Genomic DNA, 16,863 nt, shown 5'->3' with positions numbered 1-16,863 from the left:
CATTGGTGATATGAATGTGTGTTACATTATTCCTCTTTATATATACATCTAATAACTTTTTTTCAGGCTTATTTTTTTTAAGTTTGTTTATTTTGAGAGAGGGGAGAGAGAGGCAGAGAGAATTCCCAGCAGGCTCTGAACTGTCAGCACTGAGCCCAATGCAGGGCTCGACCCCATGATTTACAAGATCATGACCTGAGCCAAAATCAAGAGTCAGACACTTAACCTACTGTGCTACCCAGGCGCCCTTAATAACTTCTGCTATTATGTCCACTTTTATTTACCATTTTAAGTTTAAAATTTTGTTACAGACGATAGAATACCAGTTCTTAAAATATAGGGACACCTGGGCGGTTCAGTTGGTTGAGTGTCCAACTTTGGCTCAGGTCCTAACCTTGCAGTTTGCTGTCAGTGCAAAGCCGCCTTTGGATCCCCTGTCCCCCTCTGTGCCTCTCTCAAAAATAAACATTTAAACACACACACACACACACACACACACACACACACACACCTGAAATACATCTAAGTGGACGGTGGGATGAGTGGACTTTATTCTTCTAATTATTATTTCTCAAATTCTTGTGCTGCCTTTTCTCTTTAATTAAAAAGATTGTGCCAGACCAGCGTTACTTCTAGTAGATCTTGATTTCAGCGAGTAATAGGATCATTTCTAATAATATCTTATGGATAAAATGGAGAAATGTAGAATGAAAGACAGCACATTTGGTGGTTAGGGATAACATCCTTGTATTTTCTTCCTGGATTTGGAAACAACCATGACAGAGAAGTCAGACCAAACATCCCTTCTATTGTTAACAAAGTAAAAGAATGTGTTTTTTTCAATATGCAGCAATGGGGACTGGCCAATAGTCCACCTATCTCTGAATTAGAGATTAATCCACTTAACCACTGGCCTACCTAGACAACCATGAGTTTCCCCTGTGGGGAGACAAAGTTAAAACTCCTCGGGGAGTAAATCTTTTGACCTCCATATTCTTTTACTTCTAGCACCCTGAAAGGTCTTAAGCCTCTCTGAGTCCATTCCACTTCACTATTTACGTAACATTAGCTGCTCAGAGACCTATCCTGTCTCCCCAACTAAGTTACATTCCTGGTGGTCAGAGTACTGTACTCATTTCTGAAACCAGAATTCTAGATCATTCATGCACATGATAAATACTTTCATATTCGTGTTATGTATTTACTTAAGAGCCGTTAAGAATACAGGCTGCGGTAAAAACTTCAGAAACTCCAGACAGATCAAGAGACTAGAACTGGACCAATGAGGAAAATACAGCATTTATTAAGGGCTTGTATAGGGTGGCTACTGATCCTAAGTGTTTCGTGAACATCTCATTTTATTCTCTTTATAGCAACTATTACCTTAGCGACAGGTGAAGACACACACAAAGTTAACACAATCACTTGTGTGAGGGCACACAACTATAATTTGCACTTGGCGGTGACGCGAAAGCTAAAGCCCTGAACTGCTGCTGAGCTATAGGGAAACCAAGAGAGCTAAGCCTTCTGAGATCTCTCCTTGGTTGGTGTCTGTAAGGCAGTACTGACTGCACCGTGGTCGCGGGAGAGGCCTCGGGAGCCAGAGCGCCGTGCTTCACAGACTGTGCTAATGATACTGAGATACAGGGGGGTTTCTTAACCTCTCAATGCCTCTTCATCTCCTTGTCTGTGAAATGGGAAGAATATCCTCAGTGCACAGGATTATCGCCAAGATGAAATGTGTCCATGCAAGTAAAATACTTAGCGCGGCACCTGACTGCACATATCAACCTGTATTTACTGCTGGGTCTCTGCTACTTTTGTAGAATTTTGCCCTGGAACCCAAATGTCCCCTGTGAGTACATCATGAAGGGTAAGAAAACAATTGAGGAAACTTGGCATTATACAACCTAAGGCTAATTTACTTAAAGACAAAGCTTTTTAGGGAACTGAGGACTTTACTCCCTTTCACCCAAAACTTCCAGTGAGAAAATGCAAAAAGGTTTAAAATGAGGTAGTTTAGAGGCGGTATTCTTCTTCTTTATCATTCTTTCTTGGCTAGTCCCTGAGATGTCTAGATGAAACACCCAATAAAAAGCACTCTCTCGCTACAAACTGTACTCCAAGCTGCAAGTTTTTAAGAAACTGTAAAAAGACAAATCCTGACAGAAACAAGTGAAGTCAGTTTGTTGAAAGATTTTTTTTTTATTCTACAAGAATTGATTGGTGCAATCCTGCAGGACCCACATGTGTTTAGAGAAATTTTTCTTTTCAAAAGTAAATGAAAACCCCCTTTGAATTATTTATATATTAACTTCTGAAAACAATAGTCATAGGGTCTGCTTTGTCCTATAGAACTATAAATGTTACACAAACTGAAGCAAAAATGGATGTACAGAGATTTAAATGAAACCTTCCAAAGAACAAAACCACTCCTCGGTCCACTGTATTTTCAAAGTTGATTATCATCAAACCAGGATGAGAGCTGTGAACCACAAACCGTTTGTGTCTTTAATAGAAAAAACCATGTTTAGATTAATTAGCAAAGTAGTATCTTAAAATGGATCTTCACACAGTTGATATTTTAGTAACAAACCTGTATATCAAGGCCCTTTCCATTATTTATTTTACTTTAAAAATATATACAGCTAAGGATGTTAAATATATATTCTGAGCCATATGTCTAAACATAAATATTTGGGAAATTCAAACTCTTCCAACAAGTTACGAAAGGATTAAAGAAACAAGAGGAGCTACAAATTATACAGCAGGAGGAAGAAAAAAAAGTTCTTAAACATTTAGGTCTGGATAGATAGGTATTTTCTGATTTCAATATACATACCCAGTTGAGAATAGACAGCTGTCAAACTTGAACCAGTTACAGAGAGTGTCGACTAAGCCTGTACTATTTTCTACAACAGGAAACAACGGTGACTTCAAAAATTTCAAGACAGCTCGATAGTTTCATCAGAAGTTATTTGTAGTAATCGTCTAGTATCGTGTAGTTCTGGGAGGCGCAGACTGAATGACCGCATTACCTAAGCCAAACCAGGTGCACTGATGCTGCCTGCCGGGGATTAATTATGGTGGAAGGTATTGGAACACAACAGAGCAGACAGGCAAGCGGAGAAGGACAGATAACGTACACCCGTGCGGATCAATCACGTTAACGCTAGTGTTTCAAATCTAAATATACAGGGACACTTATAAAAGCTGCAGGACAATCCCGATACAAAAACCCAGAGATGAACCTGCAAAATGGTCAACTTCAGTTCCTAGTCTGCTGCTGAACAGCTTAAAGAGTAGCTATTTGGTCTTCGAGCATTTGAGAATGAAAGGAGTGGAAACGTGTTCATCCCTCACTGCACTGTAGCATCTGAAATGAGCAAGCACAACACCTTTGAATTTGTTTTGCTCTTACGTGCAGAACCGGTTCTACTTTTTGAAGACATTTAAAGATAGCTTTGCACTGAGTTAACTTCTAGTCCACAGTGGTTAAGTGACTAGAACTGCCATCCCATTAGCATTCTGTGGGACAGTCTTGTTCAGCACTCCTCACTCTGGGGTGGGGGTGGGAGGCATGGCAAAAAGCAGCTGCAATTCTTTTTTTTTTTTTAACAGCAGAAAAGCTTGAAACACCTACAGAGTTTTGCATGTGTCTTGTATTCTATTCTGGAACACCTGAACAAAATCTTATTTCAATCAGCTCGATCTATACAAGTTATAAAATACAAACACAGTCTAAACCCTATAGCGTACAGGATATGCGCTGTTTAATATTCATTAAATGCAGTACAACTGATGAAGATTATCAAATAAGAAACACACGGCATTCTGAAGTTTTAGATCATCTTCGGGTCACTGACCAGAAATGTACAAATTACATGTGCAAGACAAAAAACAAACCAAAACCAAAACACACACAAAAAAGAAAGGATAAAATCCAAAGAAACCAACTTCTCAGTGCAGCACCCCCCTCAGGATATGGCACTTTTACAATGTGAGTATTACAGCGGTCAATTTAAGCCGGGAATGACTCAGACAGTGAAGCCACATTAGGGCAAGAACCAGCCCATCAAAATGTTAAAGTAAAACAGATGAACTTTTTTCTCTGTAAAAGCACTGAAGATGTAATATGCGCAGACAACTCACTAAAACTTTTCTCATTTCATTTGCCTCCCGATGTAGGATCTTAAGTTATTCTGTAATTACTCTACTTGTTTTAACAGACTGATTTTTAAGGCCTGTATAAATGCTGTTACGTTGCTGAAACCTACTTTTTTCTCTGTGGTGAGAACGTCTTCGTGGAAAAAAGAACGTATCGGCTTAAAAATCACAGAATGGAGACAAAAAACAAAAGACTGACAGTTTCCAAGCTAGTAAGAAATAAATTATACCATGATCCATCGATTTAAAATTATATCAGTATTAACTAACATTTCCAGGGTGGCTCCCCCATGCTCAAATTAAACAGTGCAGACTAGGGCCTGGTACAGTGAATCACATTTGGTTTTCTGGAAAACAAAACTTTACTATAAACAATTAAAAGGCAATTCTCTTCCTCCACAACACACAGACATTAAATGGAAGGTTTTTAAAATATCCACTACCTATAAGAAAAGTACTTTTAAATGGCTAAAAGGAATCAAAATACCAAAGTTTAGTATGCGAAGATATAAACAACCAAGAAAAGATCATTGGTGCTGAATATTGAACATGAATAGCCCAAAATAAGTTCCGAAGTTTTGTCTACCTTTACAAATTAAAAAAGGTGTCCTTTCCACAGTTTGGGGATATGTGCTGTAAATCCCCCCCAACAAGTGTATGAGTAAGGTTTAAAAATGTTGCCAATAGTAAGTTCTTCGGTACCTAAAATTAACCAGAGGACAGCAATATTAATGGTGGCAATGGTGCAGCAATTCTCAAAACGTAGTTACGATCCAACACGAGTTGTGGTGGTTCTTTTATCTGAGAAAAAGCTTTTCAGAAGAAATACCTGCCCTATGCTAACCACCAGAAGAATGAGGGCTTCTCCTACTGACCAATAGGCCACTCTCGTATTTAGATCTTCTGCTCGGCTTCGGCCTTGGGCTTCTCTCAAGCGGAAATGAGTCTGATAGTCGATGACAGACTTTAGAGCTTCGTGAATTGAAACACAGGCAGATTCCATCTAAAGAGAGACAGGTGCAGTTAGTAGGTGGGACACTTTCTGCCCTATCCATCTAATATATTCATCTTCCAGTTAGATCTCAATTCCACATCTGATTAACACACCACTGAACTGGCACTCACTCATTCACCTGCTCATTTACGCCACTGGTTCCGGCAATGCAACCGGCCCTTCCCTTCATCCCCACTAGGACAACTGGTGAGGCCGGAGATTCGGTGAGGCAGCGGCTTGCCCCGAATTGGGAAGTCACAGCGGTGGTACCTGCCATGTGCTAGACAGAATGCTAAGCTGACAGCAGCACAAATACTTATCAGTGACAGTGGGTGGTTACAGAATTTCAAGTTCAGGCTCCCCCAGGAGGATGAATTAGGAGGAAGAGAATGGCAGGGCAGAAAATTTGATCAATAGTGAGTACAAAGTCCAAATAGATACAAAAATAAACCAAGCACCAGACAAAGTTAACCATCTTAAAAGCAGTTGAGTCTGAAAGTGATAGGTCAGGGCGTCAGCGTCCTTCTTTAATTTATCAATTTGCTAAACATGTGTCCTCCCTCCTGCCAGTCAACCAACACATACATTCTCAGTGGGAGGAAGTTTCAGTTTCACTGTGTAATCCATTTGCCAGCCTTCATCTGATGACACCTTACCTTTCTATACATTCATCACACTATCTGCTTTGAGAAAGGGTAAGTGTCTAAATTTTTTGTTTGTACAGCAGAGTGTAATATTTTTCTACTGCTGAAAACTTAATCCTAGTGATGAAATACCTGCGTTATTATTATACTTATTCTACATCACAAACCATGTATTAAGAATGTTACAAACAATCTGAGGGTTTTCTCGCCCTTATCGCTAAGGAATGAACTGTTGATATATACTGTGTACAGCCACACAAAGGAAAAATATCTTTATGATAACAGGACAGCGATGAGGGCCACGGAGTATGGGAAGCAGAGGGAGGAAGATGGCGAACATTACTACTTTCCTGTATTCTGGAAAATTCTCCAATAAATGAAGTTTATCTTAGCAACCTTCCCATTTTCCTTTCTGCTCCTCTCTCTCCTTTAGACCCCAAAACTGTCAAGCTAACTCAGTCACTAGAATACCCCCATGTCACAAAGTTATTTGGGCTCCTCTCTACCACAGTGTTAACGACTTGTATAACTTCTTTCCTCCTTTCACTAATAAACCCACAGAATCTCTCAAAAGATTCTGGGATTTCTTTTTTCTGGTCTTACTTTTTGTGAAGGAATAGAGAACTAGAAAAGAATTCAAACATTTAATAAAGTTTTTGCCAAAGTAAGATGAAAGAAATCACTTATAAAAATATTCCATTAAAGGTGCTTCTACAAAGTACGAGAAATTACGTGGTCCACGAAGTACGAGAAATTACGTGGTCCACAAATTGCATGTACCTGTTAGATGGGACACTCAAACATTTTTCCTGTTCCTGTTTTGTCGAGGGCCCTAAGAATCAAAGATTAGCAAAGCGGTGCTAAAATGAATAATCACATGTTCTGATCTGTGGTAGGAGGCTCCGGAGGCGCTTCTAGACTCTCTCTCCTTCTCAGGCGTTCTCAAAGCGGGACGGAGGCTAATCCTGGGAAGCGTGCACAAAAGCGAGGATCTGATACAAATTCAGAATGTTTAAGGATTCCTGGAAGTCTGACACGGAGTAAGGGTTAAGAAGCGCTGGATGAAAGAACATCACAGATATAAAGGGACTAACTGCACGGATTCGTATAATTTTTGAGAGGTTTCCCTTTTTTCCCTACCTCTTCTAATAAGGAGAAGTGTTCAGATTTAAGTCCATGTTCAAAAAGTTCATATTCCAAAGAACGTGGTACAGTGAGCCCCCAGGTCAATCATTAACACGTGGCTAATCTTGCTTCACCAATATGTACGTATTCCTCACCTATTTTTCTCCCCACTCCAATTAATTTGAGGCAAATCCCTTAGCTGTTATCATTTTAACTATACTTTTATACTTTATATTCATTTCTGCAAGGCAACACTACACTAAAAGCTACAACGCTGGTAGCATTAGCCACGTAAAACAATTGAAAAATGGTTCCTTAGAGTTTTCAATATAAACTCGGTACTCAAGTTTCCCTAAATATCTCAAAAGTTGTTTCCAAATCAGAATCCAAATAGCTTCAACCCCAATCGTCTGGCTGATGTGTCCTTCAAGGGTTCTTGAATCTTTTGGTTCTCTTCCTGTCTTCCCTTCCCACTTGAAGAAACTGGGTCCTCTGTCCTGCAGCATTTCCAACTTCCTTCTAACTTCCCATGTTGTGTACTTCATTAACGCATATTATCAGAAGACATACAATGCCCAGTTACCTCTCCATCTGGAAATGGCCATTAGATTTGGTGCCATCAGTGTGATCTAGCCATGGTACAATTCCCCCACAGCTTTCCACCTAGTGGCTTTAGCAGTGACTGGTAACACTGTCTACTCCAGATCCATCATTTTACTAATAGATGAAAAATGGTGATTTACTACAACTCGGTAACTTATTCTGCATTTACCAGCTGGTACATTTTTCTATTCTAAGATGTGAACAACTGTGTTGTGAGTGTCACCAACCGTAGGAGGTATGAGGGACTCATTAGCTTTTCAAAAGTAGAAAAATAAGATTAAGATAAAAAATGTGATACAAATAAAGGAGATTAACAGCTATTAACTGCTTTATTACCACTCACGTGTTATATTTATCTATCTGGCTTGTAGAGCAAGCTACCTTATACAAATTAGAATTCATGAAGCTTATGTTACAAACAAGGGCCCCAGAGAAAAACCTTTTTACAAAGCAAAGCGCCATTCACACGGCATGGTAAAATAAGAGAACATTTCTAAAAGTAAGAGTGTATGAATACATCCTGTTAATGCTCACAGTAGGATTATGAGTTAAGGCTCCTGTACGTTATTATTGAGGAGGGCACTTGTTGGCATGAGCACTGGGTGTTGGATGTAAGTGAGGAATCATGGGAATCTACCCTAAAAACCAAGAGCACTCTTTACACACTGTAAGTTAGCCAATTTCACAATAAATTATACTAAAAAAATAAAGATAAAATAAATATACATTAAAAATAAATAAACATTTTAAAAAATTTAAAAAATAAGTAACAAATAAAAATGGCTTCTGTCACCACATGACTTGGGCCAACAACCTAACTAGAACCTGGGAACAATGAAATACCACTTTAAGGGCTTAACAAGTAGAATTAACAAATAATTCCTTCGGACACCTAATTGAGTACCTTTTAGGTAAGATCTAAGCTCACATTCTGTTCAAGCTGGAACGAAAATGGCCCTTCTCACCACCTGAGCCGCATCTGTTCACAGACTTTAAATCTCTTTCCTTCTCTTTCTCTCGTTAAGCTCTTCTTCAACATAAAGTCCAACCTGCCTTCCTTAACTATTTTTGTTAGATGGCTTACGACTGATCTTTAATATTTTGCCCTAAGTTCTAGCAAACATTCTAAGAGCAGCCTGAATGAACACTAAACACTGGGAGAACACTACCAGGTGGCATATTGATTACAGATTAACGAAGGCATCATTTTGTTTCCAGTTATACCAACCTGCCGGGTTATGGAAGCCATATTCCTCATGAACCACAAAAAATGCTTCCGAATGCTGGAGCACTGTCCAGTCTTCCTAAATTTCCTTTCCCACTGAAGGGATCCTCCTCCTTACACTTCAAAGTTCATCAAATCCTTTCACAGTGGTCTCCACCAAAAATGTCTGAAGTTCCCTGAAATGTCTAATCTACTATAAGAAATAAGATGGATCTGAAAGACTGTGTGAAAGTCTCAAACTCCGTGTTCATCAGTGGGTGAATGCGTGTGAAATTATGCTTTCCCTCCGTCTCAACACACCATTCTGCTGCTTTTCATTTACCTGGGTAAGAGCACTGACTCGGTTCTCACTAGGAAACAAAGGCGGGTCTTCTCCAACTTGAAAATCAAAATACACGGTTTTGTGTGTGAACGTGGAAAATTCATTGCTGAAACAAAACTTGTATGTCCCGTTTTTGGAGGCGGTGAAGGTAAAACTATCATACTGTTTCTTCATCTCTTTGTATAACACGTTACCATCAGGATCTTCTAATCGACAGTCTACATCATAGTGTCCACCAGTAATCACCTATGAAGACAGAGAAAAAGGGAAGAAAGATATCACTGCAACTCACAAGTCTGACAAAGCAACCAGACTTCCTGTTAAAAGGATAAGACTCCTGGCAGTGGACTTTTACTATCAAGGGCAATTTCACATTTTTTAATTCCCAGCAGTGGATGGAATTTGGGAGGCAGATTTCAGTTCAACCAAAGCTTTACAGACACTGAACAAATTTCCCCATGATGGGAGAGAGAAACTACCTAACCAGCCAAATAACCATTCTAATTAACGCAGGTCTCTTAAATCACTTGAATCTCCCAACAAACCTACAAGAGAGGGTTTCTGCCCTCCATTTGACAAACTGAGAAACTGAGTTAAGATAAGCAACCTAAGGGGCGCCTGGGTGGCGCAGTCGGTTAAGCGTCCGACTTCAGCCAGGTCATGATCTCGCAGTCCGTGAGTTCAAGCCCCGCGTCGGGCTCTGGGCTGATGGCTCAGAGCCTGGAGCCTGTTTCCGATTCTGTGTCTCCCTCTCTCTCTGCCCCTCCCCTGTTCATGCTCTGTCTCTCTCTGTCCCAAAAATAAACAAACGTTGAAAAAAAAATTTAAAAAAAAAAAAAAAAGAGAAGAAAGATAAGCAACCTACCCAAGATTGCTCATCTAGTAAAAGGCAGAGACAGAATCTGAACCCCAAAGTCACACTCTTGACCCTTAAGCTCACTGCCATGTAGTATTTTCCTTCCCTAAATTTTCTCCCCTCATTTCCTATGTGCACCATCCAAGCACATGCACGGATAGTGTAGTGCAGGAGGAAAGTAGACCAGTGCTTAGCGTAACACCCCAAGCATGTATCTATTATAGAACTTAAATTCACTTTAATGCCAAATTTAGGTTTGTTTCTTAAGTGCTTCTCTACGTCAGTTATATGGAATTTGATACACCTTTTGTTTTGAACAGCATTATGGACTGAACAGACCCGTGGGCTACTGATTCTAACAGTATAGCCTCATTTTGCAAATTTGTTTCCCAGAGAAATATCAATGATTAAACTATCCTGTTTATACACTTGTGATTAAAGCAAAAACAAAACAAAAGCAAACAAATCTTTTGCTTATCTGGAAGCCTGTATTAAAGGGCAAGCATATTTGAAAGGAAAGCCAGGGGGGTAAATGAAAAGTTCTGAAGAGGACTTTGGAGTTATTTTCAAGGGCTTGTGCTTCATCAGTTACAATTTAAAGGCCCATTTGGGTCATACAAATGAAGGGGAGGGAGATTCTTCCTGAGGTAAGTAGACAAGCATAATGAGAGAGGAAAAGGAGAAAAGGATTAAAGAGGAGAAAGGCCTCCTTAGAGGACAAAGAATTAAGTAGGAAGAAAGAGGGAGGGGAGATGTAAGAAACAAAGGATGCAGGCTGAAAGAACGGGAAAGAAGTGAGGAAGAAGAGATGCGGGTTTGAGGGTTCCCAACCCCCATGAGAGCAGGTGGCACAAGCCTGTACTTTCAAGTGTGAACGCTCCCGGTGAGGGTGAGCGCGATGTTGCCATTCTAGATCTGCAAAACAGAGATCAAACCTCACACTTCAAAGAAGGATCAGCTGCTAATGTGACCTTTTGTCACTTAGGAAATACGATGAATAACTAACTATGTTACAAGATCACTTTGACAAATAAATGAAATATAACTATGTACTGAGGAAACTGCTAAGGAAACTGTTAATATGTAAATATTAACATACAGGTACGATGTTTCGACTTAAAATGTGTCTTATCAACTGGGCATTTACTGCCTCTCCAACGTCAACAACTTTTCCTCCAGGTGAAAGTCATGACTTCATTTTTATGTACCTGATTATTCATACTTGGCCGTTGTGCTGTGAATGGTCAAATACAACAAAACTGAACAGGACCAGAACAGATCACCATGCCACTCTTCCTCCAGCAAACTTCCAAACAAATCATCTTATTTCAGATAAAAAATACCCCTTTAGAATCTGTCCGGTCACATAATGTAGAAACTGGGAATCATCCCAAACGAAGTCTCCCTACTTGTCCGGTTAGTCACACAAATTTCTTGACGTTGCTGCCTCCCTCAAATTCATCCGGCCTCTTCCACTCCTAATCCAGAGTCTAGACAGGACTGAAGCCACAACTTCCTAAAAGGTCTTCCCGTAACCCAATCTCTCTTCCCTCGAAACCCAGGGGTTCTCAGTCTCAGTTGGTTTAGGGATGGATAATTGTTTGTGGCAGGGGGTTGCGTTGCCCGGGGCACCGTGGCATGTTTACAACCATCTCTGGTTTCCGTTCACCAGACGCCAGTAGAGTCGCCCCTCCCACGTCTCCTGGCCTCCCCATCACCCGTTCGCTTAAAACCTTGTGATAAATTCAGAAAAATCCCAACCTGTTAACAGTGCCATACCACTCCTCTGTGTCTCCTCAAGGTGGCCTCAACAACCCTTTTTCTGTGTTCCAAAAATAGCAGACTGCCAGAAGTTCTCTGAACAGATCTTTGTTTTACATCTGCTCAAACAGTGGTGAGTTAAACAGGTCCTGTTTGCTCAACAATCACAGGACCCAAAACGACGATACTTACAGATCTACGGCTTATTACAGGGAAAGAACATAATATAAAACATCACAGTCAAAGTGTCCACCAGAAGGGGGTCGGGGAGGTGAGGCATGGGCTCCTTTGTCCTCCCTCTGTGAGGACTGTAGCCAAACAAAGACTCTCGACTAGGAACCACACAAGTGTGCAAGGAACACCTTGCAACCAGTGAGTCCCAAAAAGAGGCCTGTCACTGGTCACACAGGCACATCCCTGCTATATTACCAGTCTCAACAGCACAGTCTTTTGGGGGGCTGGGGGATATCTCACCAAGACCAGGTACAAATCATCAATCTCACTATTACCAACAAACAATGCTGACAAACTGGGACAAATCACCCCTGAAGCCCTTGGACCCACAGTTACAAAGCAACACTATTACTCACTGTACTTCAGTGTGGGCTCAAGCTAATTTCAGGAACTGAGTCTCACAAACACAATCTACCTGCCTAGGATGTCTGTTCCCCTATGCCATCTTGTAGAGCAGCTCCTCTTTCTCCTAGACACAATTCAAACATCAGCCCCTCGGTGACATTTCCCAGGATGAGCCCTCTCCTTCTGCCCAGCACTGTACCTACTGTGTACCTTCACTGTTGCCTTTAACACTGTATGACTGCATGTATCCATGTAAGCTCCCTGAGGTCAAGGTCAGTCTCACTGACCTTTGGGAGGTAGTGTATAGGAGTTAAGAACTTAACCTGGAACTGCATACTCATTCTGCCACGTGCTACGTTTTGCAACCTTGGGCTTAAAGCTTTCAAAGACTTAGCTTCCTAAGTAAGGAAGAAGTAAGAACTCTACCCATTTCCTATGGAGGTGTCCTGAGAATTAAGTAACACGCCTGAAATGCTTGGCGTGCTGTCTGCTACCTAACAGACGTAACAGCCCATAACAGTAGTGGTGGTATTCTCGGCACCAAGCACGGTGTCTGACGCTGATACCTGAAATACACAGACATTTTTATATTACGATTCCTGCTATCTTCTTTTCAGTCCCCTCGTTCTAACCCATGAAGTTAAACAAACCAAAGGGTGATCCTTAGCCTCCCTTCTCTTACTCGCGGTAGCCAAAACATCAAGTCCTGTTGATTTCACCTACTGGCTTCTCTCCAATCCTTTCACTTGTCTCCTCCTCTACAGCTACCACCCTTGAAGCCTGGACCACTATAATAGTCTCCTACAGCCATCTCTCCAACACCCTAATACTTTCTCTACCTGCACAAGTGAACATACAGTTACCAAAACTGCGTGAATCATATCACTGCACTGCTCACAACGCTCTGATGGCTTTCCCATACTCTGAGGAAAAACTAAAATCCTTAACTAGGCCAGCAAGGCACATGGTCTCACCCCTGACCTCCCTTCCTCTGGCAATATACGTATTCCCAAGTATATTGGATCTCATGATAGACCTCAAATTCCCAGCCACTCTTAACACTTTTGCAAAGGCTATTCTATTCCCTCGCCACTCCCCTTACCAAAGTATGTACAACTAATCCTTTACAGTTCAGCCTAAAATCACTTCCTAAAGGAAGCTCTCGTAGATCCCAAAGATTAGACCGTTTATCCTCTATTTTCTGCCTTTTTAAAAAAATTATTTCTTTATTTTGAGAGCGGAAGCAGGAGAGAAGCAGAAAGAGTGAGACACAGAATCCACAGCAGGCCCTGCACTGTCAGCGAGGAGCCTGATAAGGGGGCTTGAACTACGAACCGTAAGATCACGACCGGAGCCGGGATCAAGAGTCAGACAGACACTCAACCGACTGAGACACCCAGATTTTCTGCTCTTAAGGTAGTTTTGATGAATGAGCAGGTACTAATTAAGAAAAGGGTTGGATGCAGAAGGAATCGAGAATGATGGCAGCGAAACAATCTATTTGTACCACTTCCTATCACCAGCACCTAGCACTCAATAGCTGCTCAAATAAGCTAAATGAGTCTACCAACAAAACAGAAATAAAGACTGTTGGGGTGCCTGGGTAGCTCAGTTGATTAAGGTCCGACCCTTGATTTCTGCTCAGGTCATGATTTCATGGCTGGTGGGACTGAGCCCCACGACAGGCTCTGTGCTGACCACATGGAGCCTGCTTGGGAGTCTCTCTGCCCCTCCCCCCACACATCTGCTTTCTCCCCCTCTGTCAAAATAAAGTAAAAAAAAAAAAAAAAAAAAAGAAATAAAGATTGTTGTAGCAAACTTAAGAAAGTACATTCTGTTAAATAAAGTTTCTTTCCTATTAAAATCCCAAAGATGAAAAGGGTCCTCTCATTTATCGCAGCTATTCGTTCAATGCCTTTGGCAGATGGTCTTCTAGCCTCGAAAGGAGCTCTTCCTGTGACAGGGACAGCATTAAACAAAAGTCCTAACATCAATGGAAAAACTGAAAAACAACGGAATTAGATATTGGCAGGACTTCAAAACTGATTCAAGTGGAGGTGTCAATCAGAGAGCAGGGGACCGGTCACTGAGCACTATACAACAGGAAGAAGTTCTTTTTAAAAGAAGTGCTTTAAGGAGAAAAGTTCAATAGGCCTTAAAACGAAGAACATTTTGGAGCATAGAAGGAAAAGTCACAGGAACCATTTCTGGAACTCCTGTATCTTCATATTTCGTCTAAAATGGCTCTCGCCCAAGATGTATAACAGGAAAGGCAAATGCCCTGCATCAGCTACCTAGAGGTGATTCTTGACTCAGCCCAAGAGTGGAGAAACCCAGACAGGAACGAGTCACCAGGCAGGATGCAGCCCCGACCCTGGAACCGTGAGCTGGGGCCCCTGGACTTTCAGAGCTCGTCGTACCTGGAACTCGAGGGTGCACTTGGTGCCCTGCGTGATGTCCTCGTAGAAACACTGCTTGGCATTGTCCGGCAGCTCGAAGGTGATCTCGGAGGCGCCGCCGGGCCCCGGCACCAGCAGCAGCAGCGCGAGCAGCCTGCAGCTCCAACGGCCCGCGGCGGCCGCCCAGCGCTGCGCGGACCCCGGCCCCGGCATCCCGAGGCGACGGAGGCGGCCTCAACCGAGCTGCGGGGAGACTCGGGGTCACGTCTGCGCGGACTCACCACGAGCGGCAGGCCTCGGTCCGGGCCGCCCGCGAAGACGCACGGGAGTCGCTCCGGGCCACGGAGAGATTCGCGATGAGCGACGAGCCGCTGGGAGCGAGGGAAGGGCGCGAGAGACCGGGGCCTGGGGCCGGGAACGACCTACAGGGCAGAGATAAAGCCGGCACGGCACTGGCAGAAAAGGCCTGAGATGGCCGGAAGTGGGGCTAGCGCCTGGCAAAAGGGGGCGGGGCTTGAAGCACCTGCTCCAGCAACCCGGATGTGCTCGGCCCGGGCAGTGGGGAGAGGCCTTGGAGTGTGTACGTGGAAGCTCGCGAGACGTCTGCGTGGTCTCCGTCGGCGCCAGAGGCGAGGGGCGGAGCCAGCGTAATGAGCGTGGCAGGGCGGGCCCAGAAAAAAGGGTGTGTCCAGCCGGTGTCTAGATAGGGCTTGTGGCCGGCTGGTACAGCTCAGCCAGCATAAACTACAGTGTTTCTTGTTCCTGTGAGAACTGATCGCCGGGGGGGGGGGGGGGGGGGGGGGGGGTCTCCGAAGGAGTTATGAGGAGCTCATTTTACCCTACGGGGCTAATAACTGGTAGTAGAGCACTTTGCAACTTGCTGCGAGTTTTCTCATAAATAATAACAAGTATTTGGGGGAAGCAGTTTAGCCAGGAGCTTGAATACTGGGACCACTACCTTACAGGACTTTTAATCCCTGTTCTGCTACTTACTGGCTGTGTGACCTTGGGCCAGTTGCTTAACCTCTCTAATTCAGTCTTCGCAACTGTGAAATGAGGATAATACTACCTAACCCAGACGATTATTACAAGACCTTAATATTTGCAAAGAGTACCCAGGAGAATGATCATCATATAGTAGGCACTCAGTAAGCTTTTGTTAAATAAAAATAAACATCAGCTGAGGCTTCATTATCAGTAGGCACTATGCTAAGCCTATTACCCAGGTCTTTTGATCCTTCTCCCGTAAAGGAAGGTATTTATGACTCCTGTTTTACCGATAAGGAAATCGAAGATCTAAAAAGTTGAGTAACTTACCTATGATCACACACTGGTTTGTGTTGGAGTGCTTAAAAAAATAGTAGGTGGGGCGCCTGGGTGGCGCAGTCGGTTGAGCGTCCGACTTCAGCCAGGTCACGATCTCGCAGTCCGTGAGTTCGAGCCCCGCGTCGGGCTCTGGGCTGATGGCTCAGAGCCTGGAGCCTGTTTCCGATTCTGTGTCTCCCTCTCTCTCTGCCCCTCCCCCGTTCATGCTCTGTCTCTCTCTGTCCCAAAAATAAAAATAAACGTTGAAAAAAAATTAAAAAAAAAATAGGTAACTAACAGGTGTTGATTTCTTAAATTATACATTTTGTTGTGCATAAAAACACAAATTAGGTATCATTCCATTTTTTAATAAATGACCATGGTGAGGCTCGTGCCCTTTAAGATGATCAGCAGAGGGTGGTAGAGGGCTTGGTGAGAAGTAAATACAGATTTGGTGGTAGGAGCCAGGCGGGGAAGCGAGGGAGGTGGGTGCGGAGGTCAGGTAGGGGTGAGGGATATTGTTAAGGGGTGAGGGGAGGACGCAGTAACTCCCGTGGCCTTTGGGGGCCCAAACCCTCCGCATGCGGGAAAGGAGCTCTAAGGAGATAAGATCTGGGGGAGACTGCACTCTCCTGAGAACTGGGCCAAACAGAAAGCTTATTTGTGTCTGTGAGTGGAAGGAGGAATGAAATTCAAAGTAAGAAAGGTGGGTTCTATTTTCTGACTCGTGAGTTCGCACAAGTACACACCATGTGACGTAATACAAACCACTAAAAAACAGTGTGGCATTATCTAATAAAGCAGAAGATACATACATATGCCTAGAAATTCCACTTTGCTTCTACTTTACAATGTATACTTTAGAGCAGTGCTTCTCAGAGTT

The 16,863-nt window shown here is 42.7% G+C and overlaps 1 protein-coding gene across 1 annotated transcript; it reads right to left on the bottom strand.

Annotated features, from left to right (window-relative positions):
* Positions 1–2,181: 2,181 nt before the first annotated feature.
* Positions 2,182–15,200, bottom strand: TMED7 (transmembrane p24 trafficking protein 7). The gene is made up of 3 exons (XM_025925097.2): positions 14,697–15,200; positions 9,081–9,326; positions 2,182–5,170 (listed from the first exon to the last, which is right to left on the bottom strand). Exons 1-3 carry the CDS (start codon positions 14,886–14,888, stop codon positions 4,934–4,936), a joined length of 675 nt encoding a protein of 224 aa, XP_025780882.1. The 5' UTR covers positions 14,889–15,200; the 3' UTR covers positions 2,182–4,933.
* Between the last annotated feature and the right edge of the window lie 1,663 nt (positions 15,201–16,863).

This window comes from Puma concolor, chromosome A1 (genome assembly GCF_028749965.1).
Source record: "Puma concolor isolate L17-30 chromosome A1, mPumCon1.1.hap2, whole genome shotgun sequence".
Classification (NCBI taxonomy): Eukaryota; Metazoa; Chordata; class Mammalia; order Carnivora; family Felidae; genus Puma; species Puma concolor.
This window is presented reverse-complemented; position numbering and strand designations above follow the sequence as displayed.